This window comes from Diceros bicornis, chromosome 26 (genome assembly GCF_020826845.1).
Source record: "Diceros bicornis minor isolate mBicDic1 chromosome 26, mDicBic1.mat.cur, whole genome shotgun sequence".
NCBI classification, from domain to species: Eukaryota; Metazoa; Chordata; class Mammalia; order Perissodactyla; family Rhinocerotidae; genus Diceros; species Diceros bicornis.
In genome coordinates this window covers 5829721-5852348 of record NC_080765.1, presented here as the reverse complement: position 1 = coordinate 5852348, position 22628 = coordinate 5829721, and the positions used below count along the sequence as shown (strand labels likewise).

The window sequence follows — 22628 nt, the reverse complement described above, 5'->3', positions numbered from 1 at the left end:
GATGCCATGAACAAAGCAGGACTTGAAGCCAGACCAACTGACTGTGTGTGGGGTCTGGGAGGCCATACCTTCAGGGTCTCGCACCTTCCAGGGAATGTTGAGAGCTCTGGAGTGAAAACACAAACAAAGCAGGACAGCATTCTGGAGGTGCACCTACAGCGGACAGATTCATCAGGTTCAACAAAGAAATCCCAGCCTGAGTCCCCTTGGACTCTGCAGCCCCGGATACCAATCAGAAGTGGAAAGCAGAGGGTGTCTCAGTGAAGTGGCTCAGGCCTACCTGGAGGAGGAGGGTCCTGAGATGCTCTGAGGGATCGCCTACTACCTGGACTAATTTTTCACTTCATCTTGTGTTCTACTCACCAGCATTGAGCAAGAGAAGGGCCAAGGAACCTTGAGGAGCGGGGACGTAAGTGGATAGATGACCCAGTGGAAGAGAAAGAGGAGGGCTTAGAGGTGTGGAATGGTGTTCCTCAGAATCCTTCTTAACCCACTAAAAGTACTCTCAAAAGCTCCAGGTTCAGGACAAGGATGGGGACAGGGAAGGACATTGCCAGCCCACTGTTTTTTTTTTTTGTTTTATTTTTTTGTGTGTGTGTGAGGAGATCAGCCCTGTGCTAAGATCTGCCAATCCTCTTCGTTTTTTGCTGAGGAAGACTGGCCCTGGGCTAACATCCATGCCCATCTTCCTCCACTGTATATGGAACGCCACCACAGCATGGCTTGACAAGCAGTGAGTCGGGTGCGCACCCAGGATCGGAACCCGCGAACCCCGGGCTGCTGCAGCGGAGTGCACACACTTAACCGCTTGCGCCACCAGGCTGGCCCACCAGCCCACTCTTGAGGCTCAAGGAAGGACCCTAAGTTTGGGTTTTGTCCTTGTCCCAAGCTCACCAGGAAAAACTGGCCTGGATAAGCTCCATGGTCCTTTAGTTCTCTCTCAAATTAGTATTTCTTTCTTACACCATGTTGAGTGGGCAATATGTGGAAATGCTGTCTTTGATATTTAGTCATGGAAGAAAAACAAAATAACTCAGAAGGAAGTAACCCAGCCATTGATATTTCAAAGCAACTTCTGATCCTTTGACCAAATAAAGAAAACATGTGACAGGAGAAAAATTTCAGATCAATGAGGAAACTCAAAGTCCACGTGAACAGGCCAGGGCTAAGGCAACCTGGAATGTGAGATCCCACCCGCCTGTGACAGGAGAGGTGGGGCAGGGGTGGAGAAGGGGAGGAAACCCCAGAAGACCCAGTCCTGGCCAGGTGTGGGAGAGGAGGAGAGGGGCACAGAGCCGCTCAGATCCCAGAGAAACTTCGCAGAGGGATCCAGATTCCAGAGCAAATGTGAAGGCCTAAGACAGCTTGCCAAGAAGAGGTAAGAGGATGGTTCCTGACCACTTGGGTGTGAGACAGTTGAGAGGGGAGGGCCACAAGGGCCTCAGGTGACCTGGGGTGGAGCCAGGCCATGGGCATCGACTGGTCACACCAGGGAGGATAGGGGGTCCAGAGAACCAAATGTGGGTCCTTCCACGGTCACCTCCTGCCCACCCAGCAGAGACCGCCAACAGATTCTCCTGCAGGCAGGACTGACTTCAAGTGCAACTTGAGGATGCACCATCCCAGGAGGGCCTCGTCTCCACAAATTATGTCCTTCTTAACAATTCCTCAGTCACGTTAGAACAGCATGTTGTTCTGCACCTGGGGGACCCCTCTGCAAACAGCCCATCAGCCCCCAAGGCTGCCTGGAAAGACCTGCATTTCCATGTAACTGGCTTCCTCTGTATCCTATATGTTGTGTTTTATGCATTAAAAATTATCTTAAGAGTAACTGGCAAGAGAGTAAATGGGGCAAAATGTTAAGAACTGCTGACCTATAAAAGTGTATATTTGGTCAACCTTCGAGACTCTTTTAATACATCCAGGATTAGAGATTAGATGTGTAGCTTTACTGATGGGAAGACAAAATTTCAATTTACTCTTCTTATGCATATATCAAATTCTAGAAGCACTTAACGTTAGCCTCAATATCTGTTCATCAAAGTCAATGTTTCTAGCTAATTTGCTTTTCAAGATCTAAATTCAAGGGGCCAGCCCGGTGGCGCAAGTGGTTAAGTGCACACGCTCCACTGCAGCGGCCCGGGGTTCGCCGTTTCGGATCCCAGGCGCACACCGACGCACCGCTTGTCAAGCTACGCTGTGGCGGCGTCCCATATAATGTAGAGGAAGATGGGCATGGATGTTAGCCCAGGGCCAGTCTTCCGCAGCAAAAAAAGAGGAGGATTGGCAGATGTTGGCTCAGGGCCGATCTTCCTCACAAAAAAAAAAAAGATCTGATTTCAAATAGAGGCTGACCTAATATGTCATGTTTCTTATCTTTTACATGAAAGGAGTTTGTAATATTTCCCAGGATCATCTTTCCAAGCAAACTAATCATCTACAATATGAGGCTAGATCTTTAATAGAAACAAAGACAAAAAAAAAAAGAACTACTGACCTAGAGGGATGGGGTATGCAGAGAAGGCAGGCTGTGAGGGAAAAGACACAACAAGTGACGGTGCCTCATTCACTGGTTGACATCGGGCACTCACTGGATTGGGGACCTCCAGAACCTGGCTCCAACCTCCCGTTTGAATTTCTCACACCACCTGCCCAATCCCTCCATCTTCTTCATGAACTCTGTTTCCACCAAATTGTCCTCAATGACCCTCCAATAGGTCTGGTGCCAACTCTTTTTGTCTTTGCTTATTTACCCATTGATCTATTTTTGTGTTTTTCGATTGTCTTCTTTCTCCCAGGCACTGGGCTAAAAACTAGGGACAGAAAGATGGACGTGATGGACACCATCCCTGTCCTTATGAAATTTTCCCCCACCTGCCAACAGAAAGTCCATCCCTGTCCCATGTCCTGCCCACCACATCTCTCGTGAAGCCATTCCTGACGCCATTCCGGATTTGGGTTCCTTCTTGGATGAAGCTCTCATTGGCACTCACCGTCAGTACCAACCTTACAAGATTGGTAGGAATGTCTTGATCACTCTCGGGTATTAGGTTTATTAGGTTTTTGCAATTAAGTTATGAAACAATTTTTTGTTGTTAGGTTTTCATCATCAGGCATTATTAGGTTTTTGTCTGTTTCATCCTTATAACTGCAGAAGACAAAAGATTCTTTCCACAGTATCATAGAAATTGCCTGATTTTCAGACTGTGCTTTGAGGCAAAAATTTTTGCTTTTGAGTTTATTCTCTTTTTCGTTAAGCTTTTCAGCCCTTTTGGACGCAATCTTCCCAGACTTTCTCCTTGAATTCCTCAAGTCTTTCACGCTGTGAAATGGTATTGGGACCTAAAATTTTGCCTTCAATGAGCACTTCATTCCAGTCGACCACAGGAGATAACTCAGTCAGCTGTTTTACCCTCCACTGCATTCCATGGCAAGAACGTCCCCAAGACAACTGTATTTCCGCTGCCTTCAGCCCCAATCTGGCCCCATAAGCAGGCCCAGTTTCCCGCCCTCCATTCGCCTGAGCAGCTGTTGCCTGAAAACAATCTTTGTACCAATTTTGGTATCCGTCAGAATCATTAATTGCTAGAAACAGAATCCAATTCTGACTTTAAGCAGAAAATAAACGTATTTATCAGTTAACTCTCAGAATCAATGGAGTGGCAGGAGAAGCACAAGCAAAATCACGAGAGGAAACTAGCTGTGTAAACACACGCTGTTGTCAACAGGGGCGCCAGATGCCACCACGTGGACAGATGACACCACCCAGTGGATGCTGGACACCCACCCCCCCATGGCTACTGCTGCCCCGCTGCGCCCAGGAGTTGCTGAGACAGCCAGAAAGTGTTGTCCGCTGTGCCTGCCTCTTTGCTTCGCTGGCACGTGACCCTGTGTCCAGGGAGGCAGCACCTGCTTGACTGAAAGCAGTGCACGCCTGTTCCATTGCAAGAGAGGCTGCTAAAAGGGGAACCTGGCTGTTTCTGCTTCCGTGATGGAAAGGCCTTGATTCCCCAAGCATAGGAAGAGAGGGAGGCAGACATGAGCATGTCCTCCAGGCAGAACTCTGGTGGGGTGGGGTGTAGGAGAGTGAGGGTCACACCCTAGGTGGGGTCTACCCAGGCCCAGGCCTTGGACATGCTGAGAGCTCTTCCATAGGGGAGGGGTGAAGCCTGGTCTGACAACACTCAAGTCCACCTACTGACCCCAGGGTGGGGATGTCACAATACACTGGAAAGGCGACACACATCCCAGGCATCTGCCACTTACCACACACACCCCAGCCCACTGGCATTCTTTCACCTGGGGAATACACAGAGTCCCAGTCCCTGGATCAGCTGTCTCAGCTCTCAATTTGGAGAGCATCCATAGACTCACTGAGCACAGCCTCTGCCCAGCCTGGCTGGTGCATCCTTTTCTCTCACTGTCAGGGGAGGAGCCCATCTTGGCATTCTCATTGGTTTGTGGATTCACCTCCCTTGGGCTGGGCTCAAAGCTCAGCCATTCCCATAACTACACCTGGCTTGCTCTCCAAGCAGTTTGCTCCGAGCTCCAGGACCCAGGGAAGCCCAGAACCTTCCAGTCAGGCACTACAAGCACAATGGTGCCTGTCCTGCTGTTCCTGCTGCTCCTTCTGGGTCCTGCTGTCCCCCGGGAGACCCACACTGGTGAGTGGAGAAGCCAGGAGTGGCTATGGAGAAGAATGGAGGGGAGGTAATGAACGGGATAGGTGGGCTGGGAGAATGGCCCCGGATGCAGCTGGGATTCCCACCTGTACTGTGGGAGTGGGTATCCAAGGCTGTCAGCTAACTCAGCTCACACCCTTCTAGAATCATTCAGGGAGCCTCTGGACTCATGCTAAATAAGACCTTAAAGAATCAGAATCTAAAACTCTTAGTTTACAGATGAACAAAACTCAGACCCAGAGAGAAGTGATCTGCCCAGGGTCATGCAGCCAGGACAGAGCAGGAGCCACACAGGTAGAATCTCTGGTTCCTCTCCTCCTTCCAATGGCTGGATGTACCTGTCTGACTCCCAGGGAAAGAGGGAGCAACCCCAAGGGGCAGATGAGAAGGCAGGTTAACTAGAGGGAAAGTTCTAGAAGGAAACCTGTTCCCTCACCCCACAGTCAGATACTACTACAGTGGGCCTGGAAGGCAAGTGACTGGGAAAGGAGCCAGCTGGAGCTTGGGAAGAACCAGAGTCGGTTCTAGGACAGGGAAATGAGGCTGTTTGTTGGCATACAAAATTTTGAGATGAAGAAATGTAGGCCAACTGTGCCAGTTTAAAATATATTACATCTACAAACTGTCAGATTATGTGTTTTATGTTAGTTTTACAACAATTAATCACATGTAGAATGTTATCACCTCCTACAGCAAAATTTGTTTTAGTTGAGGTTCTTCAGAGAAACAGAACTAATGAGATGTATATACAGAGAAAAAGAGAGATTTATTTTAAGGAATTGGCCCACACAATTGTGGGGGCTGGCAAGTCCAAAATCTGCAGGGTAGGCCAGAAGGCTGGAGACCCAGAGAAGAGCTGATGTTGCAGTCTTGAGTTTGAAGGCAGTCTGGAGGCAGAATTCCTTCTTCTCTGGGGGACATCAGTCTTTTCTCTTGTGGCCTTCAACTGACTGGATGAGACCCACCCACATTATGGAGGGTAATCTGCTTTACTTGAATTCTACTGAGTTAAATGTTAATCACACTTAGAAACTAATTAGCAAGAATAATTTCAGTACTTGAACTAGGAATCTGCCATATGACCTCTAACATTATTAACAACCAGGTAAGTTATATCATGAATTAATTATGGAAATGTCCCCCTCTCTCAGTCCCTGCCTCCTACCAAAATGCAAGGTACAGCCCTGGGAATTCTGAGATACATCCTGGTCTTACCCTGTGCTGATCCATTCTAGGTCATTTCCTGAGTCTTCTAGTAAATTCTCCTTTCTGCACTTTCTAACTACATATATGTGTCAGGTTCAACTAGGCTATGCTCCAGTAATAAAGTTTTTAGTGGCTTAACCCAACAAATGTTTATTTCTTGCTCATGTAAAATTGAATACAGATCAGGAAACTTTCCTTTCCTCCATGGGGTGACTCAGGGATCCAGGCTGTTTGCATCTTGAGATTCTTCTGTTTCATCCTGTGGCCTCCACACTCATCACCTAAAGGGAAGAGAGACAGATGGGGCAAACTAGCTCACAGGGCCTCAGACCAGAAGAAAGACATCACTTCCCTTTTGACAGAATTCAGTCACATGGTCCCAACATACCTACAAAGAGGCTGAAAAATACTATTTTTTTATGTGCCAAGAAGAGGAAACAACGTAGTGAAGACACAGACGGGTCTCTGAAATATCATCCCCAGAAAAGAAGTAGAGCCCTTTCACTCGAGTGAGACTCCAGTGGTGTGAGGCTGACATCAGGGTGGAGAGAGCTGGGGAGGAAGAGGCCCAATAACCAGGTCTCCCCTCCTGGTCCTCTGCTGTCCCACATTGGGACTCCCCTTCGTGGACCCCACACCTCAAAGTCTTCTCTTTTGCAGGGCCTTACTCTCTGAGCTTCCTCTACACGGGTCTGTCCAGGCCCAGTGAGGGCTTCCACAGCTTCCAGGCCATTGCCTACCTCAATGACCAGCCCTTCTTCCGCTATGATAGTGAGGGCAGGAAGGCTGAGCCCCTGGGCCCGTGGAGCCACGTGGAAGGAATGGAGGACTGGGAGAAGGAGAGTGAACTTCAGAAGGCCAGGGAGGACATCTTCATGGTGACCCTGAAAGACATCATGGACTATTACAAGGACAGAGAAGGTTAGTGGACTACAGACCGCTGGGGTGGAGGGTCTTAGCTCAAGAGGCAGCCCCACAATTGTGAGTGGAAAAGGGTCAGCAGGATAGAAATAATCCCCATCCCAAAGGAGGAACGGGAAGCACAAGCAGAAACACACAGACATTTCTGCCTTCCCCCCATCCCACAACACATCTGCTTTCCTCCTCCCCATCACGTCCCCCACCCTCACTCCCAGGCCTCAACTCCAACAGGAGGTGATGGCAAAGTCAGCTCTTACCCAGGCACATCCGACGTCTCAGCTCCACACCCCCACCTGTCTGAGGCTCACCGCATTTTAGAAGGTGTCAGATTCATCCCTGCCCAGGGATGTTGGGTGGAGGGTGAGCCAGCCTTGGGGTCAGTCTGACCTGGGTTCATGCAGTGGCCCTGCCAGTCACTAGCTGTTTCACAGTGAACATGTTTCATAGTTATCTGGTCTGAATCTGCAAAAACTGGAGCATTGAGACCTGCCTTCAAGACATTTCATAAAACTTGTTCATGAAAATTCCATGAAGGCTAGAACATAGTCTGTCTTAATCTCCCCTGTAGCCCCATCACCTAGGACAGCCAATAATACTCGCTCACATGAAATTTGCTGATTGGTTGAGAGGAAGTACCTAGCACAAACCAGGGCCCATACAGAGAGCTCAGTAAGGACTGAATTCAGGACCACGGACGGTTAGAGTTACATGGAATCCTAAAGACCCTCTGTCCATCAGGAGCAAACTCGAGAGGGGTCACCTGGACTATGGTTTGAGGAGTTGGTCAGAGTAGAGCACAGAGACTAGTTCTCGTGTCTCCCAGCCCAGCACTCTTTCTCCTGAATGCAACTGCCTGCCTTCTAGGGTGGGTGTCGAAAGATGGGTTTCTGAGTACAAAAATGCCCAAGAAGCTACGTGGAATTGGAAAGTTTCCACAAGGAGGCAAGAGTTATGCAGAACTCTGAAGGATGTGGAATGAGAAGCCCTGGTGAGGAAAATGCCCTGGTCTGTGTGTCAGAAATAGCAGAGCCGGGTGCCGGGAAGGACACTGGGAGACACTGTGATTGGCTGGAATAGAAATGTTGAAGAGAGTAATTAAAAGTAAAGAGGATAAAGAGACGAACACAGGGTATTAGAAAATAATAATAGCTCACATTTATTGAGCAATTACTGTGTGCTGGGAACATGTATTAATACGGGCAGTGCTCACTATAACCCTCTAAAATAGTACTATTGCCAGTGCCATATCAGAGATGAGAACATTGAAGCACAGAGAGGTTAGTGGCTCAAGTTCATGCAATAAGCAGAGGTGGGGAGAGACCCGGGATTTGAGTCAGACAGCTTGAGATCAGAGCCTGTGCCAATAGCAATAGTCAGTATCCAATGAACACCTACTTTTATAATCAAAATGGAGACGTCATGTCCCCCTTCCCTAAGGTGGCCAATTTCCAAGAGCTGTTGCTAATAGGGAAAAGAGGCAGGGCTTTAGAGATTTGTGTTGAAGATATCAAACACCAGAAAAGAGGGAACAAGTGCTCAAGTTATGTTTGCTCAAGTGATAACATCACCTCCACTTACAAGTGAGAACAAAGGAGAGATTTTGTAATCTGTATAAAACTATAAATAATTTCTATTGAACTTGGAAACGCACTTCAGTGTGGTTGTGTGAGGTTCCTAAGGAGTTGCAACATGTTCAGACAAAGCTCATTACATGAGATGGTGCAGAGGGGCTGGCAAGTCTGTCCATAGTCTGTAGCTCTCTGAAATTCCCTGGCTGGAAGGAATGTATCTCATCTCAGACTAGCCTAAAATACCAAACCAAACCAAATTTCCCTCTCTCTGTCTGCTGTATGTCTGGCAGTAACCCATTTGCCAAGATAAATGGATGGGATGCTTAGATTTCCAAAACTTTTCTTCCTATTGGGTTGCAAACTGTGTAGGAGTAAGAGTTACTAAGATCGGGTTGATGCCAGGCTGACTGGCTCCCGGGGGGCTGGGGGATGCAGGCTCTCACACCTTGCAGGGGCTGTTTGGTTGTGAGCTCCGGAATAACAAAAGCAGTGGAGCCTTCTGGAGGTACGCCTATGATGGACAGGACTTCATCAAGTTCGACAAAGAAATCCCAGCCTGGGTCCCCCTGGACCCAGCAGCTCAGAACACCAAGCAGAAGTGGGAGGCAGAAGAAGTCTATGTGCAGCGGGCCAAGGCCTACCTGGAAGAGGAGTGCCCAGGGATGCTGCAGAGGTACCTGCCATACAGCAGGAGCCACCTGGACCGACAAGGTACCCACTGCTTCCTGGGTCCTGCTCCCCCGCACTGAGCTGGGAGCTCAGGGGAACATCTCAGGCAAATCCTACCGCGGTTTCTCTCTAGGTTGATGCCTCCTGGCTTGGCTGTGGAGAGGAGGCAGGTGTGTGAAATGTCTGTCCTGGAAGGATGAAAATGAGCAAGTGTGACAGGACTGATTGTCACAAGCTGAGAATTTGGTTTGAGAAGTAATGAGAAAGAGGGTCTTGTGGGACAGAGCAGGGAAGGGTCTGATGGACAGAGCGGCAGCAGAACTAAGGGGCGGGGCTGAGATTGGGGGTGGAGGGAGCCACAAAGCCCACTAAAGGTTTGGGAAAAAATAAAAAATTATATGTGGGCTTTCACAATTTCTCGCCATCAGAAGTCGATACTCGGTGGAGGGGCAGGGGCAAAAAAGCAGCCACAGGCATTCCATGCTCCAACAGGGAAGGCTCAGGGCAAGGATATTTGCAAGTTTCCCTGGAGAGGCAGACTGACACCCGGGGTGGGGGACACATGGGCAGGGAGACCTCTACTTCAGGCCCTCAATATCCACGCTCTACCCCCCCACAGATCCTCCCTCTGTGTCAGTCACCAGCCACGTAGCCCCAGGAAAAAACTGGACGCTCAAGTGCCTGGCCTATGACTTCTACCCACGAGGAATTGGTCTGCGCTGGACCCGGGCTGGCGATGCGCGGGAGACTGAGTCAGGGGGAGACGTTCTCCCCAGTGGAATCGGCACTTACCAGACGTGGGTGGCGGTGGGAGTCCCCCCTCAGGACAGAGGCCCCTACTCCTGCCACGTGGAGCACAGCAGCCTGGCCCAGCCCCTCACCGTGCTGTGGGGCAAGAGGCAGGAAGCGAAGGCCGAAGGTGACTTGGGGACGCGACCCCAGTAGTCACCATTTCTGCGGGACACAAGAGACTAAACTCTAGAAATCACTGTCAGCGTCATCAGCGCGGCCCAGGGAACAGTGCCAGGGGGCAGGCGGTGGATCCGGAGATGGAAGACTTGAATGCCAAACTGCCTAGCAAAACCCCATTATCTAACCTGTAAAATCAAATCAACAATAATCACTGCTTAGCACACAGTAGAGAAAGGTATTTTTAAACTGTGACATGCTGTAGAAATGTGAGTAGATTTTATCATTCGTCCTGTCCCCCTAAGTATTTGATTCATCTGAAATTCTTGGTATCCACTTGAAGCAATGTTTACTGAGCATCTTGGCCCGGAATATCCACCAGCACGTGGCAGGGGCCACCTGGGCCATTGGGCGTTGCTCAGGAGTCTGCTGCTGATGTCCCCTCTGGTTGTGAGGTTGTAGCCTCTTTAACACAAACCCAAGCCTCTTCTGTACCTTGGTTTCCCCAGCACTCCCTCGCTCCCTGTGGGACATTGCCCTCCACTCCAGCTACTCCACCCTTCCCACACCATCTGGCCTTGGGGCCACGCACCCGCTCATTTGAGAGGCTTCATCTCACCAGGACACACACCTAGGGAAGCAGGAACCTGATGTTCTTGGACTCTCTCCAATTTCATTTGAGTGTGTTTTTTTAACTGAGATTTAAACCCCAAAGACAGAGCAGAACTCTCACACCTGACCTTTTCATTAAGCTCTCCTGCCTGCAACTGTTTTTTCCTTCCTGCAAGACAAGACCTTCCTTCAAGGACATCCGTCCTCAGCCTCCCACTCCGGATTACTCCGGAGTCAAGCGTCCAAGCTGAGCTCCTTAAGGAAATCATTCCCAGCCTTCAGAATTCTGAGCCGACTCTTATCTTTCTTGATAGCGTGAATTTGAAGGCTATACTTTTTTTATTATTATTAATTTGATCCAACTTGAAAATCAAAGCTGAGAGCTTCTTTAGTCTATGTGAAATCCACATTCCTCTCCACAGAGGCAAAAAAAAAAAAAAAAAACCCTGTCTAAACAGTAAAAGGGCTGCAGGGAAGAAAATCCAAATAGTCAAGAAAATCCAAATAGTCAAGAAAATCCAATAGTCAATGTGGCCATTGATATTTCGAAATACTATGACACTTTGAACAAGTTAGAAAAAGCACATGACAGGAGAAAAATTTCAGATCATTGAGGAAACTCAAAGTCCACGTAAACAGGCCAGGGCTAAGGCAACCTGGAATGTGAGATCCCACCCACCTGTGACAGGAGAGGTGGGGCAGGGGTGAAGGAGGGGAGGAAACCCCAGAAGACCCAGTCCTGGCCAGGTGTGGGAGAGGAGGAGAGGGGCACAGAGCCTCTCAGACCCCAGAGAAACTTCGCAGAGGGATCCAGATTCCAGAGCAAATGTGAAGGCCTAAGACAGCTTGCCAAGAAGAGGTAAGAGGATGGTTCCTGACCACTTGGGTGTGAGACAGCTGAGAGGGGAGGGCCACAAGGGCCTCAGGTAACCTGGGGTGGGGCCAGGCCATGGGCATCGACTGGTCACACCAGGGAGGACAGGGGGTCCAGAGAACCAAATGTGGGTCCTTCCACGGTCACCTCCTGCCCACCCAGCAGAGACCACCAACAGATTCTCCTGCAGGCAGGACCAACTTCAAGTGCACATTGAGGATGCCCCATCCCAGGAGGGCCTCGTCTCTGCAAATTACATCCTTCTTAACAATTCCTTAGTCCCTTAGTACTACCTTGTCTCTCTGGAGGATTCCTCTGGGGATGGTTCACCAGCTAGACTGGAGGGATGGGGTGCTCTGAATTAGGCAGGAGACACCAACTGGATATAGAACTTAAACACATTCACTGTTAAGCTCCTCTTCAATTTGGCTGAATGCTGCTGTTTCCACCTTGTTTCTGCTAGAACTTGCTGTGCCAGCCAAACAGACATTATTATTCGTCAGACATATTTAGTGTTTTCTCTCTATTTCCTTTGCTCATTTACTGATGAACTCATTCAAGAGTTATATATTGAGTATCTATTTTCTGCTTGCTACTCTACTAAGCACTGGAGACCCGGCAGAACAAGGCAGGTACAGCCCCTTCCTGCATGGAGTTTACCCCAAATCTGCTTATTGAAACAAGACCCACTGTCAAGGTCCAGTCCAAATCTTAGTTCCTCCCATGACCGCTACCGTGATCACCAACTCCAGCATATCCTCTTTCCATGCTGAGATTTCTTTCAGATAGAAATGTCAGGGAAGAGTTCAAGAAAGACATTTGAGTGAAGCCAATATCCCCACTATCTAAGGATGTCACAAGCAATCCCAGACCACCCCATCACCTCTTCTCTTTTTTGTTCCTTCCCAAGTGAAAAGAAAGGGAAAGAAAAGTGAAGAAATCAAAGATGGGACTATCTGGAGGAAGAGCACTTGGAGCAGAGGGCACAGCAAACGCCAGGTCCCCGGGGCAGGAACAATCTTGGAGTTTGAAAGACAGAATAAAGACGAGTGGGGCTAGAGCATCATGAACATGAGCAGAGTCATAAGAGAAGACATTGAAAAGGCAGGCAGAAGCCACATCATGTAGGGTTTTGTGGGCCTTGGGAAGGAGTTTCTATTGCAAATGGCAACTCCTGGTGGGTTTTAACCAAGATGTTTTTAAAACATCCCTTCGGCTGCTGTGTGAAGAACTGACTACAGTGACACAAGAGTGGAAACAGGGAAACCAGATACAAGTCTCAGTGAAGGGCTTGGACCAGTGCGGTAGCAGTGGAGAGGGTGGTAAGCAGCCAGATTTAGGATATGTTCTGGAGATCAAGCCTATGGGACTTGCTGTGAGTCCGATGAGCACTGAGTTTGCCGATGGGTTGGGTCTGAGCTGTGGGGGAAAGAGACTCAAGTCTGATTCCCAAGTTTCTGATCTGATCACTTCTTGAAGCACTGTCCTCCACAGGCTGTCACATCACACACTGGCCTCCTGCCTCAGCCTCGTTGGATGGCTCTTGCTCTTCCCGACCCCAACTGTTGGAGCGCCTCAGAGCTCAATCTTGGACTGTGGCAGAGACAATGCTTTGTGCCCACCAAACCAGTTCATTGTCCTCCCAGACACGCAGGATGGCCGCATTCCTGAGGCCCCTGGCATCTAGGTGGAGCCCATGTCTCAGTCCATCCAATGGACTGTAGGTAGAGGTGATATATGCCACTTCCAGGCCTGGCCTCTAAAACCCCAAAACTCTTTCATACTCTCACTCTTCCTCTTCCCTCATCTCCTGTAAACGACCATTAGGGCCTAAAAAGTGGCAGAACCCTGACTAACTGTGTGGGGTGGAGTCCCTCCCCTTCACGTCGCCAACACTCACTCAACTGTGAAGCAAGTGAGAAACACACCTTTATTTGGTTAAGCCTTTGAGAAGTGGAGGATTTTTTGTAACTCAGTTTGCCTTTCCTGACTAATGCGTGGATGCTTCTCTATTTTCTGTGTCCACCCTCTCCTAGGATTTTCACTCCGTTCCCATGGAATTAAAAACCACCAATCTGCTGAAAGCTCCCAAATTTGTATCTTCCACCCACACTTCTCTTCTAAGCCAGATATCTAGAAGTTCTCCTCACCTCTCCTTTTTCCTACCCACCAATCCCAATCCATCACCAAGTCCTGTGGGTCCTACTTCCATAATACATCCCAGTCCTCCACTGACCTCCCCACCATCCAGTTCTCGGGGACTCGAAGTCCATGTGGCTGCAGAGAGACTGGGACGTTCTGAACCTTGATCTTGTTAAAAGAAAAAGCAGCTCCCTGCTTCCCACCTGAGCAGGTGTTTTCAGGATGACCCACTGGGAACAGTATTTTCCAGGCTCCCAGTCATGGCTCGGGTTCCCACAGTATCTGCTCCCAGAATCAGCCTCCAATCCAATCCGTGCTCTTCCTTTCTGCACTCTTCCTCGCTCTTCCAGCTCAGACCTCCATCTTCTCCCCTTCTAGCCCAAGCTGCAAGCTAAGTTCCCAATTACGTCCCACCTTTAGCATCCTGTCCTTACCTGGCCTGACCCTGCCTGAAAACCCTCTGACAAAATCATCCTCAACAGCCCCGCCTCCCAAGCCCTTCAGACGCAGCTTCAGCATAGCCCACGCGCCCCCTCATGGTCGGAAAGCAAAGGTGCGGGCTGGCTGCGCTCACCTGGGAGGGATCTCCTCCCGCTTGAGTGTCAGGAGTGTCAGGAAATCCATTGTCTCCCCTGGAATCCGGTGAAGCCAGGGTGGCTGGATTGATATCCCCGAGAGCAGGAGAGCTCCAGGAAGTAGAAATGCTTTCTACCTGGGAGGCTAATAACTGCTATAGATCATTCTCAAAATAAGAGCTGGCAGACAGAGGAAGGAACCCAGCGTGGCCCAAACTGAAGAGACCCAAGTGAACTTTTCCCTGAAGCCCAGTTGGCTGACGCTCCTCCTGCCCCCGCGGCCAAAGAAGGCAGAAGGGGGAAGACCCCCCACAGCCTCACCAGATGCCTCCTCCCCCAGACAGGCTGCCCCTTTCTTTCATCATTTTGCTTTACTATGTTCTATTTCATTTTATTTTCCTCTCCCCAGGTATGGAGATCAAGTTCATCATCACTCTGCAGTACACAGCACATGGTCAGCCTCAAGTGACTCATGGCCCCTCTGGTTTTCCTTTATGAATTTATTTTCCCAATTTGTTCATATCCTTACATTGCAGCCCCTTGGTTGTTCATGGGAGATCAGCCTCCGCCCCACACACCACCTTCTAGTAGGTTCTCTTCCTGCTGGGCAGGTGAGTCAGAGTGAGAAGCCTCAGAAGCTGTGGGGATGGACACTTACTACCTTTCTCTCTCTATCTCCACCATGAGTTATGAAACCCCTGTGCTGTGACTCTTGACTTTGGGAGGTCATCACCCCTTGAGATCTGGTAAAACGAACGGGCCCCCTGTAGCAGATGCCGCTGGTAGCTGGCCCACAGCCTCCCAGCATCTATTGTTCTTGTACGTACCTGTATTAGTTTCCTGGCTGCCCTAACAGAACGGACTGGGGGCTTACACAACAGAAGTTTGTTTCTCATGGTTCTGGAGGCTGGAGTCCAAGGTCAAGGTGCCGGCAGGTCTGGTGTCTCCTGAGGCCTCTCTCCTTGGCTTGCTGATGGGTGCCTCTTGCTGCCTCTTCACATGGTCGTCCCTCTGTGTGCACATACCTGGTGTCTCTTTGTGTGTCCAGATTTCCTCTTCTTATCAGGACACAGGTCATGTCGGATCAGGGCCCCTCCTAACGGCCTCATTTTAACTTAAATACCTCTTTAAAGGCCCTATCTCTATACAGTCACATTCTGAGGGCTTAGGGCTAGGAGTTAGGGCTTCAACATATGAATTTGGGGGTGGGGCAGACACACCATTGCCCTTGGATTACGAGCTCCTGCTACTCTGCCTACAGCTTCTCTGCTCTGGGCTGATGCTTATTTTATACATTGCAAAATTGTAAAGGCTTTTAGGGGTAAGAATGTGCCTTCTTAATGATCCAGGGGAATGGAGAATTAAGTCCTGAACATCCGTATTTTACTATTGAAATTAACCTATCTAAATACATTGCAATTACTGACACCATTGAATTGATTGCTCTCACTCGTCTTCTGTTTCCTATTTACCAGGCTTTCTTGTTGCTGCAGACTTACCACGTGTGAGGCACGAGGCTTAGAACACAGCAGTGAGCAGAACGGGCAGAGCCCCTGACTTTGTGGGGCCTGCAGTCAAGGTGTTGTGACCAGGAACACTCTTGGACGATGAGCAACAGGTATTAGCTGGCCAGTGTAAGCCCAGCCCACCCCCAAAAAAGGACTTAATTGGTAAAATTTTGGGTAATTCAAAGTCCTGAGAAGTAATCTTCTAGAGCAAACACTGAAAGGGAAAGTATGAGGTGAAGGCCAAATTGCTCTAGATTAAACTTTTTTTTTTTTTTGGTGAAGAAAATTAGCCCTGAGCTAACATCTGTTGCCAATCCTCCTCTTTTTGCTGAGGAAGACTGGCCCTGAGCTAACATCCATGCCCATCTTCCTCCACTTTATGTGGGATGCCTGCCACAGCATGGCTTGATAAGTGGTGTGTAGGTCTGCCCCCGGGATCCGAACCTGCGAACCTGTAAACCCCAGGCCACCAAAGCAGAGCCCGCGAACTTAACCACTATGCCACCAGGCTGGCCCCTGGACTAAACATTTTAATGTGAAAAACAAACTCTTAAATATATTACTGGAAAATATTTTTATAACCTTGGGGACAAGAAGGATTTCCTAAAGAAGACTCAAAAAGCATAAACAAAAAAAGAGAAAGATTGATTAAAATCTACTGCATTAAAAGTTAAAACGTGTGTATAACAAAAGACATACACAAAGGGAAAAGCAAACCCACATGCTGAGAAGATATATTTTTGCAGTGCATAAAATCAGCAAAAAATGTAATATCCAAATGGATTTTAAAACTCCTACAAATCAATGAGAAAAGGCTAGTGGGGAATGGGCAAATGTTATGACCAGGAAATTCACAGGAAAGGACATAGGTATGGACAAGAAATATTCAGCTTCAGTAGTAAATAAAAAATGCAAATTAAAACAATGAGGTATATCAAAACTACAATGAGATGTCACTTCACACCCATGAGGATGGTTAGAGTAAAAAAGACAGACAACCAGTGTTGGTGAGGATGTGGAGAAATTAGAACTCTCAGACATTGCTGGTGGGAATGTAAAATGGTGCAGCCACTCTGGAAAACAGTTTATCAATTCCTCAGAAGGTTAGACAGAGTTACTATGTGACCCAGCAATTCTACTCCCAGTTACATACCCAAAAGAAATAGAAATATATGTTCACATAAAAACTTGAACAGGAATGTACAGTATTATTCATAATAGCTAAATGGTGGGGGAAAAACACCTGTCCATCATTAGATAAATAAAATGTGGCATATCCATACAATAGAATATTATTCATCAATAAAAGGGAATGAAGTACATGCTAGAACATGGATGGACCTTGAAAACATTATGGTAAGTTAAAAAATTCAATCACAAAGAATCACGTATTATATGATTCCATTTATAGGAAATGTCCAGAATAGGCAAATTTATAGACACAGGCAGTAAATTAGTGGTTGACTAGAGCTGGAGAGAGGGGGATTGGGTTATATATATAATGATGGTTAACTTTTGTGTGGGGTTTCTTTTGGGGTAATAAAATACTATTCATTGCAACATGGTTTAAAATAGTAAAAATTTGTAAAAGAAAAAAAGTTGAAGTGTTCAATAGACTAACGGGTATATAAATTGTGGCATATTCATACAATGGAATGGTATACTGAATTTCTAGTTAAGGAACTAGAACCATATGGATTAATATGAATGAATCTCAAAAACATACAATTGTATAAAAAGGTAAGCTTCAAAATAACATATATAGTATGATATCTACTTTATAATGTTAAATACATGTAACCCAGTATTATTTATGGGTATATCAAATGCAGTAAACTAACAACGTGCAGAGGAAGGAGAACCACCATATTAAAAAGTGGTTACCTCTGGCAGGGAGGGTGAAGACTGGGCTCAACAAAGACTATGCAGGAAGTATCATCTGCTTCCCTAGCGTTTTGGATCTTTTTTTAAAAAAAATTATATATGTGGGGGACCGGCACCATGGCCTAGTGGTTAAGTTCGGTGCGCTCTGCTTCGGCAGCCCAGATTTAGTTCCCAGGCACAGACCATTTGTCAGTGGCCATGCTGTGGCAATGACTCATATACAAAATAGAGGATGGTTGGCAACAGATGTTAGCTCAGGGTAAATCTTCCTCAGAACAAAAAAAAAAAGATTTGAGATCTGAAAAAGATGTGTTGGCTTTAAACTGTAAAAACTTCTTCAAAATTAATCAAATGCTGACAAAATATAATAATATATCAACTGGGCCGGCCCGGTGGCTTAGCGGTTAAGTGCGCGTGCTCTGCTGCTGGCGGCCCGGGGTTCGGATCCCAGGCGCGCACAGACGCACCGCTTCTCCCGCCATGCTGAGGTCACGTCCCACATACAGCAACTAGAAGGATGTGCAGCTATGACATACAACTATCTACTGGGGCTTTGGTGGAAAAATAAATAAATAAATAATTTTAAAAAATAATAGTAATATATCAACTAACCAATGAAAACCCAACTCACATAAAGCGAACAAAAAAAATTATATATGTGAAACATAAATGGCCATATGTTAAGATTTCACAAAACTGGGTTGTGGTTATACATATGGTTATTATAATATGCTCTGAATTTACTGAATGATTGAAATATTTCATAATAAAATGAAAATGCTAAATGGCTTTTAAAATGGGACTTAATTAACATGTATCCTTTAATTTTTTAAATTTTAAATACTTACTGATTGTACTAACCAATGAAGTCATCTTGGTGAACAATTTAATGCCTTTAGAACTCCAAGAAGCCCATGAATCTGTGGACAGAGGCATGAAGGGGCAGGGAAAGGAGGTTCATAGCAGAATTAATATTAGTTTTAAAGGTAATAAATGGACATTCGAAAAGGAAATGACCTGGCCAAGTTCATGTGGTTTATGAATGACAGAGCCAGAACTTGATCCCTAAATGGGATCAAGAAGAAAATCCTGATCACAAGGTCAGTGCTATATTTACTGAACTCGTTGCCCCTACAAGTTCAAAGTCATACACTCCTCAGGTAGGAATTTAGAGGCATTTGAAAAACACTTCTTCAGGCCTTAGAAGTATTAGGTTATTCGCCAAGACAAACAGCACCACTAAACACACTGTTAGTGTTAAATTAAAATGTGTTACACAATATTGCACATAAGGAAAATTTGTATATTTAAGGAAAATATAAAGAAGAAAAACTCAACGACATCCCATCACTTAAATGTAATCTTTCTCCACATTTTTGTTTTTAATATACATTGACTTTTTAAAAATATATAAATTTGCAAATATAATTTACATCCTAAGTATTTCCCCATGTTCTGGAATATCCTATGAAAGCATTCACTGTCCAATAATAATATTCCATTGAATTGATATTCTTGTCTTAACTAAAGCATTTCCCCGTGTGTAAGGTTTTTGTTGTTTCCTGTTCTGACAGCATAAATACTGCTGTGACCTCTTCATGCCTGCCTTTTTCTAAGCTTCTTGATACATATTACTAAGTTGCCTTCTGAAATAGTTATTCCATCCTTCTTGAGGACAATTTGTCTTTAGATACGGGAATAAGTTCTTAATATAATACTAAGCCCCTCCCTCCTCCCAAAAAATATACCAAACAGTGTTATACGTGAGTTAGTATGGGTTACAGGTGAAGCAAGTGGACTCGGGAATAAGATTTAATGGCTTTGACTGGAAGCTCTGCCATTTATAACTGTGATCTCTCCACCTCATTTTTCTTGTCTGTGAAATAGAAATAATGGAGTGCTTACCCCGGAGTGTGATGAGGATTAAGTGAGGTAACACAGGTAACACTCTTCAGTGGCAGGTGCACAGTACTATTCAAAACGCTACCTGTATTAATTAATTTACTCCTCAAGACAACAGAAGTATTGGGTGCAACTCCCAGGTCGGCCCCTTACAGGGAAAGGGTAAGCCCTCCTTCTCCCTTGGGTCTTCCCCATCCTACTCCTTGGAAGTGGATATGGTTCCTGGGGCTCCATCTGGGACCGTGACAATGAGAACCACACTCTGGGGATAGTGGAACAGAAAGCTGGAAGCAACCTGGGTCCCAGGTGACAGTGGAGCCACCAATCCAGCCTTGAACTGCCTCAATCCAGACTGTTTTAATGTGAGAGAAAGGAACCTGTGTCTTACTTAAGCCACTCTTATATGGAGCCTCATTCACAACAGTCAAACCTGTATCCTGACTAATAGAGCCTGCCACCAGGCACATTCTGCCATTTTAGTCATTCCTGGGTTTGTGTCTAAATAAATGCTCAGATTTCTAAAATGGCCTTTCCTTAAACTGAGACAGGGCCAATTAAAAGGAGATAAGCCCAAAACAAAATGTTTTCCACTTGGTAATGTTGCTTAGGGACCACTCATGCAGACCATTTCTTTCAGCTAGAGCTGCCCGGCTGCAGAAGACTGGTTGTACATTAATAGTTGAATGGAAACATGGAAGCATGAAGGTGACCCCCAAATATTGTCAATATACACACTGTTCTCACTCCGCTATGCCCAATTAACCTTGCCTTTCCCATCCATCCGTCCAGGAGCTATTTCTACTGTGCTGTCCCACAGGTGCCTCCTAGGCTCACGGCACCTGCTGAGGGAGTAGTCAGCTTCTCTGGACCCTTGAGTACCCAATCCTTATGTGCAGGCTCTTAAAACACAGTGTGCGAGTCAGTATCAGATTTCCCTCTTAGGCTAAAGGGGCAGAACTGCGGCTTTCAGGATTCAGGAAAAGACTTTTCCGCCCTAGGTTGTAGGCGCAGTTGCAGTTGCATCTTACTGCCACGAGAGGGCACTATGGCTCCTGCTAACAGACCAGGAGAGGTTCTCCCAGAAGCTTTAAGAAGCTACAGGGTCGGCAGGGAGCCCCAGGTGAGGAGGGGAGAAGAGGACTTTTCCCTTCAACCATATTTGTGGGGCTGTTTTGTAATTATGGGGTCATCTTACTCTGTTTTCACACCTGTCCCTCGGCATTTCCTCCTGGGTGTCCTGAAGACACCGCAGAATCACAAGTCCAAATTCCAGCATGATCTTCCCCATTCCACCCCACCCCAAAGAGAACAAAAGCAACTCTTCCTCCTCCTCCATCCCCTCCCCCTCCTCTGCCCTTCTCCTTCTCCTCCGTCCTTCTCCTCCACCTCCTCCTCCTCCTCTCTCCCCTCCACCTCTGAGTTTCTCTCTCAGTTAGGTGCACCTTTATCCTCCCAACAACTCAAACGAAGACCATTCTGTCCCATCCCTTTCATCCCATACAGCCTAGATGTCACCAAAGCCAATCATGCTCTTGGTCCCTTTTCTCCGCCCAGACTGCTCCTGTCTCACCAGGCCTCAGTCAGGTGTTTTGCAGTCCTCCCAGACCTCCTTCTCTCCCGTCATCCTAAATACTCTGACAACACAGGTAAGATCGTGTCATTTCCCTCTTCAAAGATCAAGATAAGGAGAAAACACCCCAAGTGTCCATCAGTGGATGAATGGATAAACAAAATGTGGTGAATCCATACAGTGGAATATTATTCAGCCTTAAAAGGGAAGGACGTTCTGAACAGGCTCCATCGTGAATGAACCTGGGCGACATTGTGTTGAGAGGCAGCAGAGCTTGGCTAATCCAGAACTGGCTGTTGGACTCAGATACTTTTATCAATAGACTTGGCTTTTGAGACAAACATCCCAACACACGGTGAATGGTGGGACAGAGAGATCACTTCTAACATACACTGATTTAAAGTAAACCTTTAGGGCCGGCCCGGTGGTGCAGCAGTTAAGTGCGCGCGCTCCGCTGCGACGGCCCGGGGTTCGCCGGTTTGGATCCCAGGCGCGCACCGACACACCACTTGGCAAGCCAAGCTGTGGTGGCATCCCATATAAAGTGGAGGAAGATGGGCATGGATATTAGTCCAGGGCCAATCTTCTTCAGCAAAACAGAGGAGGATTGGCAGATGTTAGCTCAGGGCCGATCTTCCTCACAAAAAAAATAAATAAAATAAAGTAAACTTTCAAATCAGCTATTTCCTCAGTCTCTAATTTCTATTTTTAACGAAGCAAAATTTCTGGGTTCAACTTACTTTTCCAAGTAGACTTTCCTACTGAAGAAAGGGAAGTTCTCAGTCTCCATTCTCTTCCTGGGAATAGCTTCACCTAAAAAGTAAGAAAGCTGGCATTCTAATTTCCAAACCAGGCTTTGTGGCTTTGATTACTGAAAAGCTGTCTGAGCTTAATGTAGTGGCTAAGAGGACCCAGTGGTCTAGAATCAGGAAGCCCCAGGGCCACTCCTGGATCTTCCGGTTCCTAGTGACTACTCTGGGCAAGTCATTTATGCTCCTGTGCCTCAGCTTGCTCATCTATAAAATGAGTTGGTAATATTACTACTTCTTTCCTAAGGTTGATGTACAAGTTGAAAAAGATAAGTTTTCTAGCGGCCACATTTTAAGAAGTAGAAAGGTGGAATTAACTTTAATAATACAGTTTATTTAACCTGATATATCCAAAGTATTATCATGTCAACATATAATCAATGTTTTTAAATTATTAATGATATATTTTACGTTCTTTTTTAAAATACAAATTCTTCAAAATCCAGTGTGTATTTTACATCAAAGCATATCTCTAGCTCAAAAATGTATCTGCACCCCCGTGTTCATGGCAGCGTTATTTACAACAGCCAAAAGTGGAAGCAGCCTAAGTGTCCGTCAATGGATGAATGGATAAAGAAAATATGGTGCAATGGAATATTACTCAACCATAAAAAAGAAGGAAACCTTGCCATTTGCGATGACATGGATGGACCTTGAGGGCATCATGCTAAGCAAAATAAGCCAGACAGAGGAAGACAAATACCGTATGATCTCACTTATATGTGGAATCTAAAAAAAACACCGAACTCGTAGATACAGAGAACAGATTGGTGGTTGCCAGAGGCAGAGGCAGA

General features: G+C 46.7%; 1 protein-coding gene and 1 long non-coding RNA gene across 2 annotated transcripts; one reads left to right on the top strand and one right to left on the bottom strand.

The window, feature by feature from the left end:
- The first annotated feature begins 4408 nt into the window (after nucleotides 1-4408).
- AZGP1 (alpha-2-glycoprotein 1, zinc-binding) lies at nucleotides 4409-10927 on the top strand. Its single transcript, XM_058569196.1, has 4 exons — nucleotides 4409-4664; nucleotides 6549-6809; nucleotides 8816-9091; nucleotides 9669-10927. Exons 1-4 carry the CDS (start codon nucleotides 4598-4600, stop codon nucleotides 9992-9994), a joined length of 930 nt encoding a protein of 309 aa, XP_058425179.1. The 5' UTR covers nucleotides 4409-4597; the 3' UTR covers nucleotides 9995-10927.
- On the bottom strand, nucleotides 9029-15237 carry LOC131422194 (uncharacterized). Its single transcript, XR_009224045.1, has 3 exons — nucleotides 14989-15237; nucleotides 9842-10146; nucleotides 9029-9237 (listed from the first exon to the last, which is right to left on the bottom strand). It is a non-coding gene; the product is annotated as an uncharacterized LOC131422194 (long non-coding RNA).
- Nucleotides 15238-22628: the final 7391 nt, after the last annotated feature.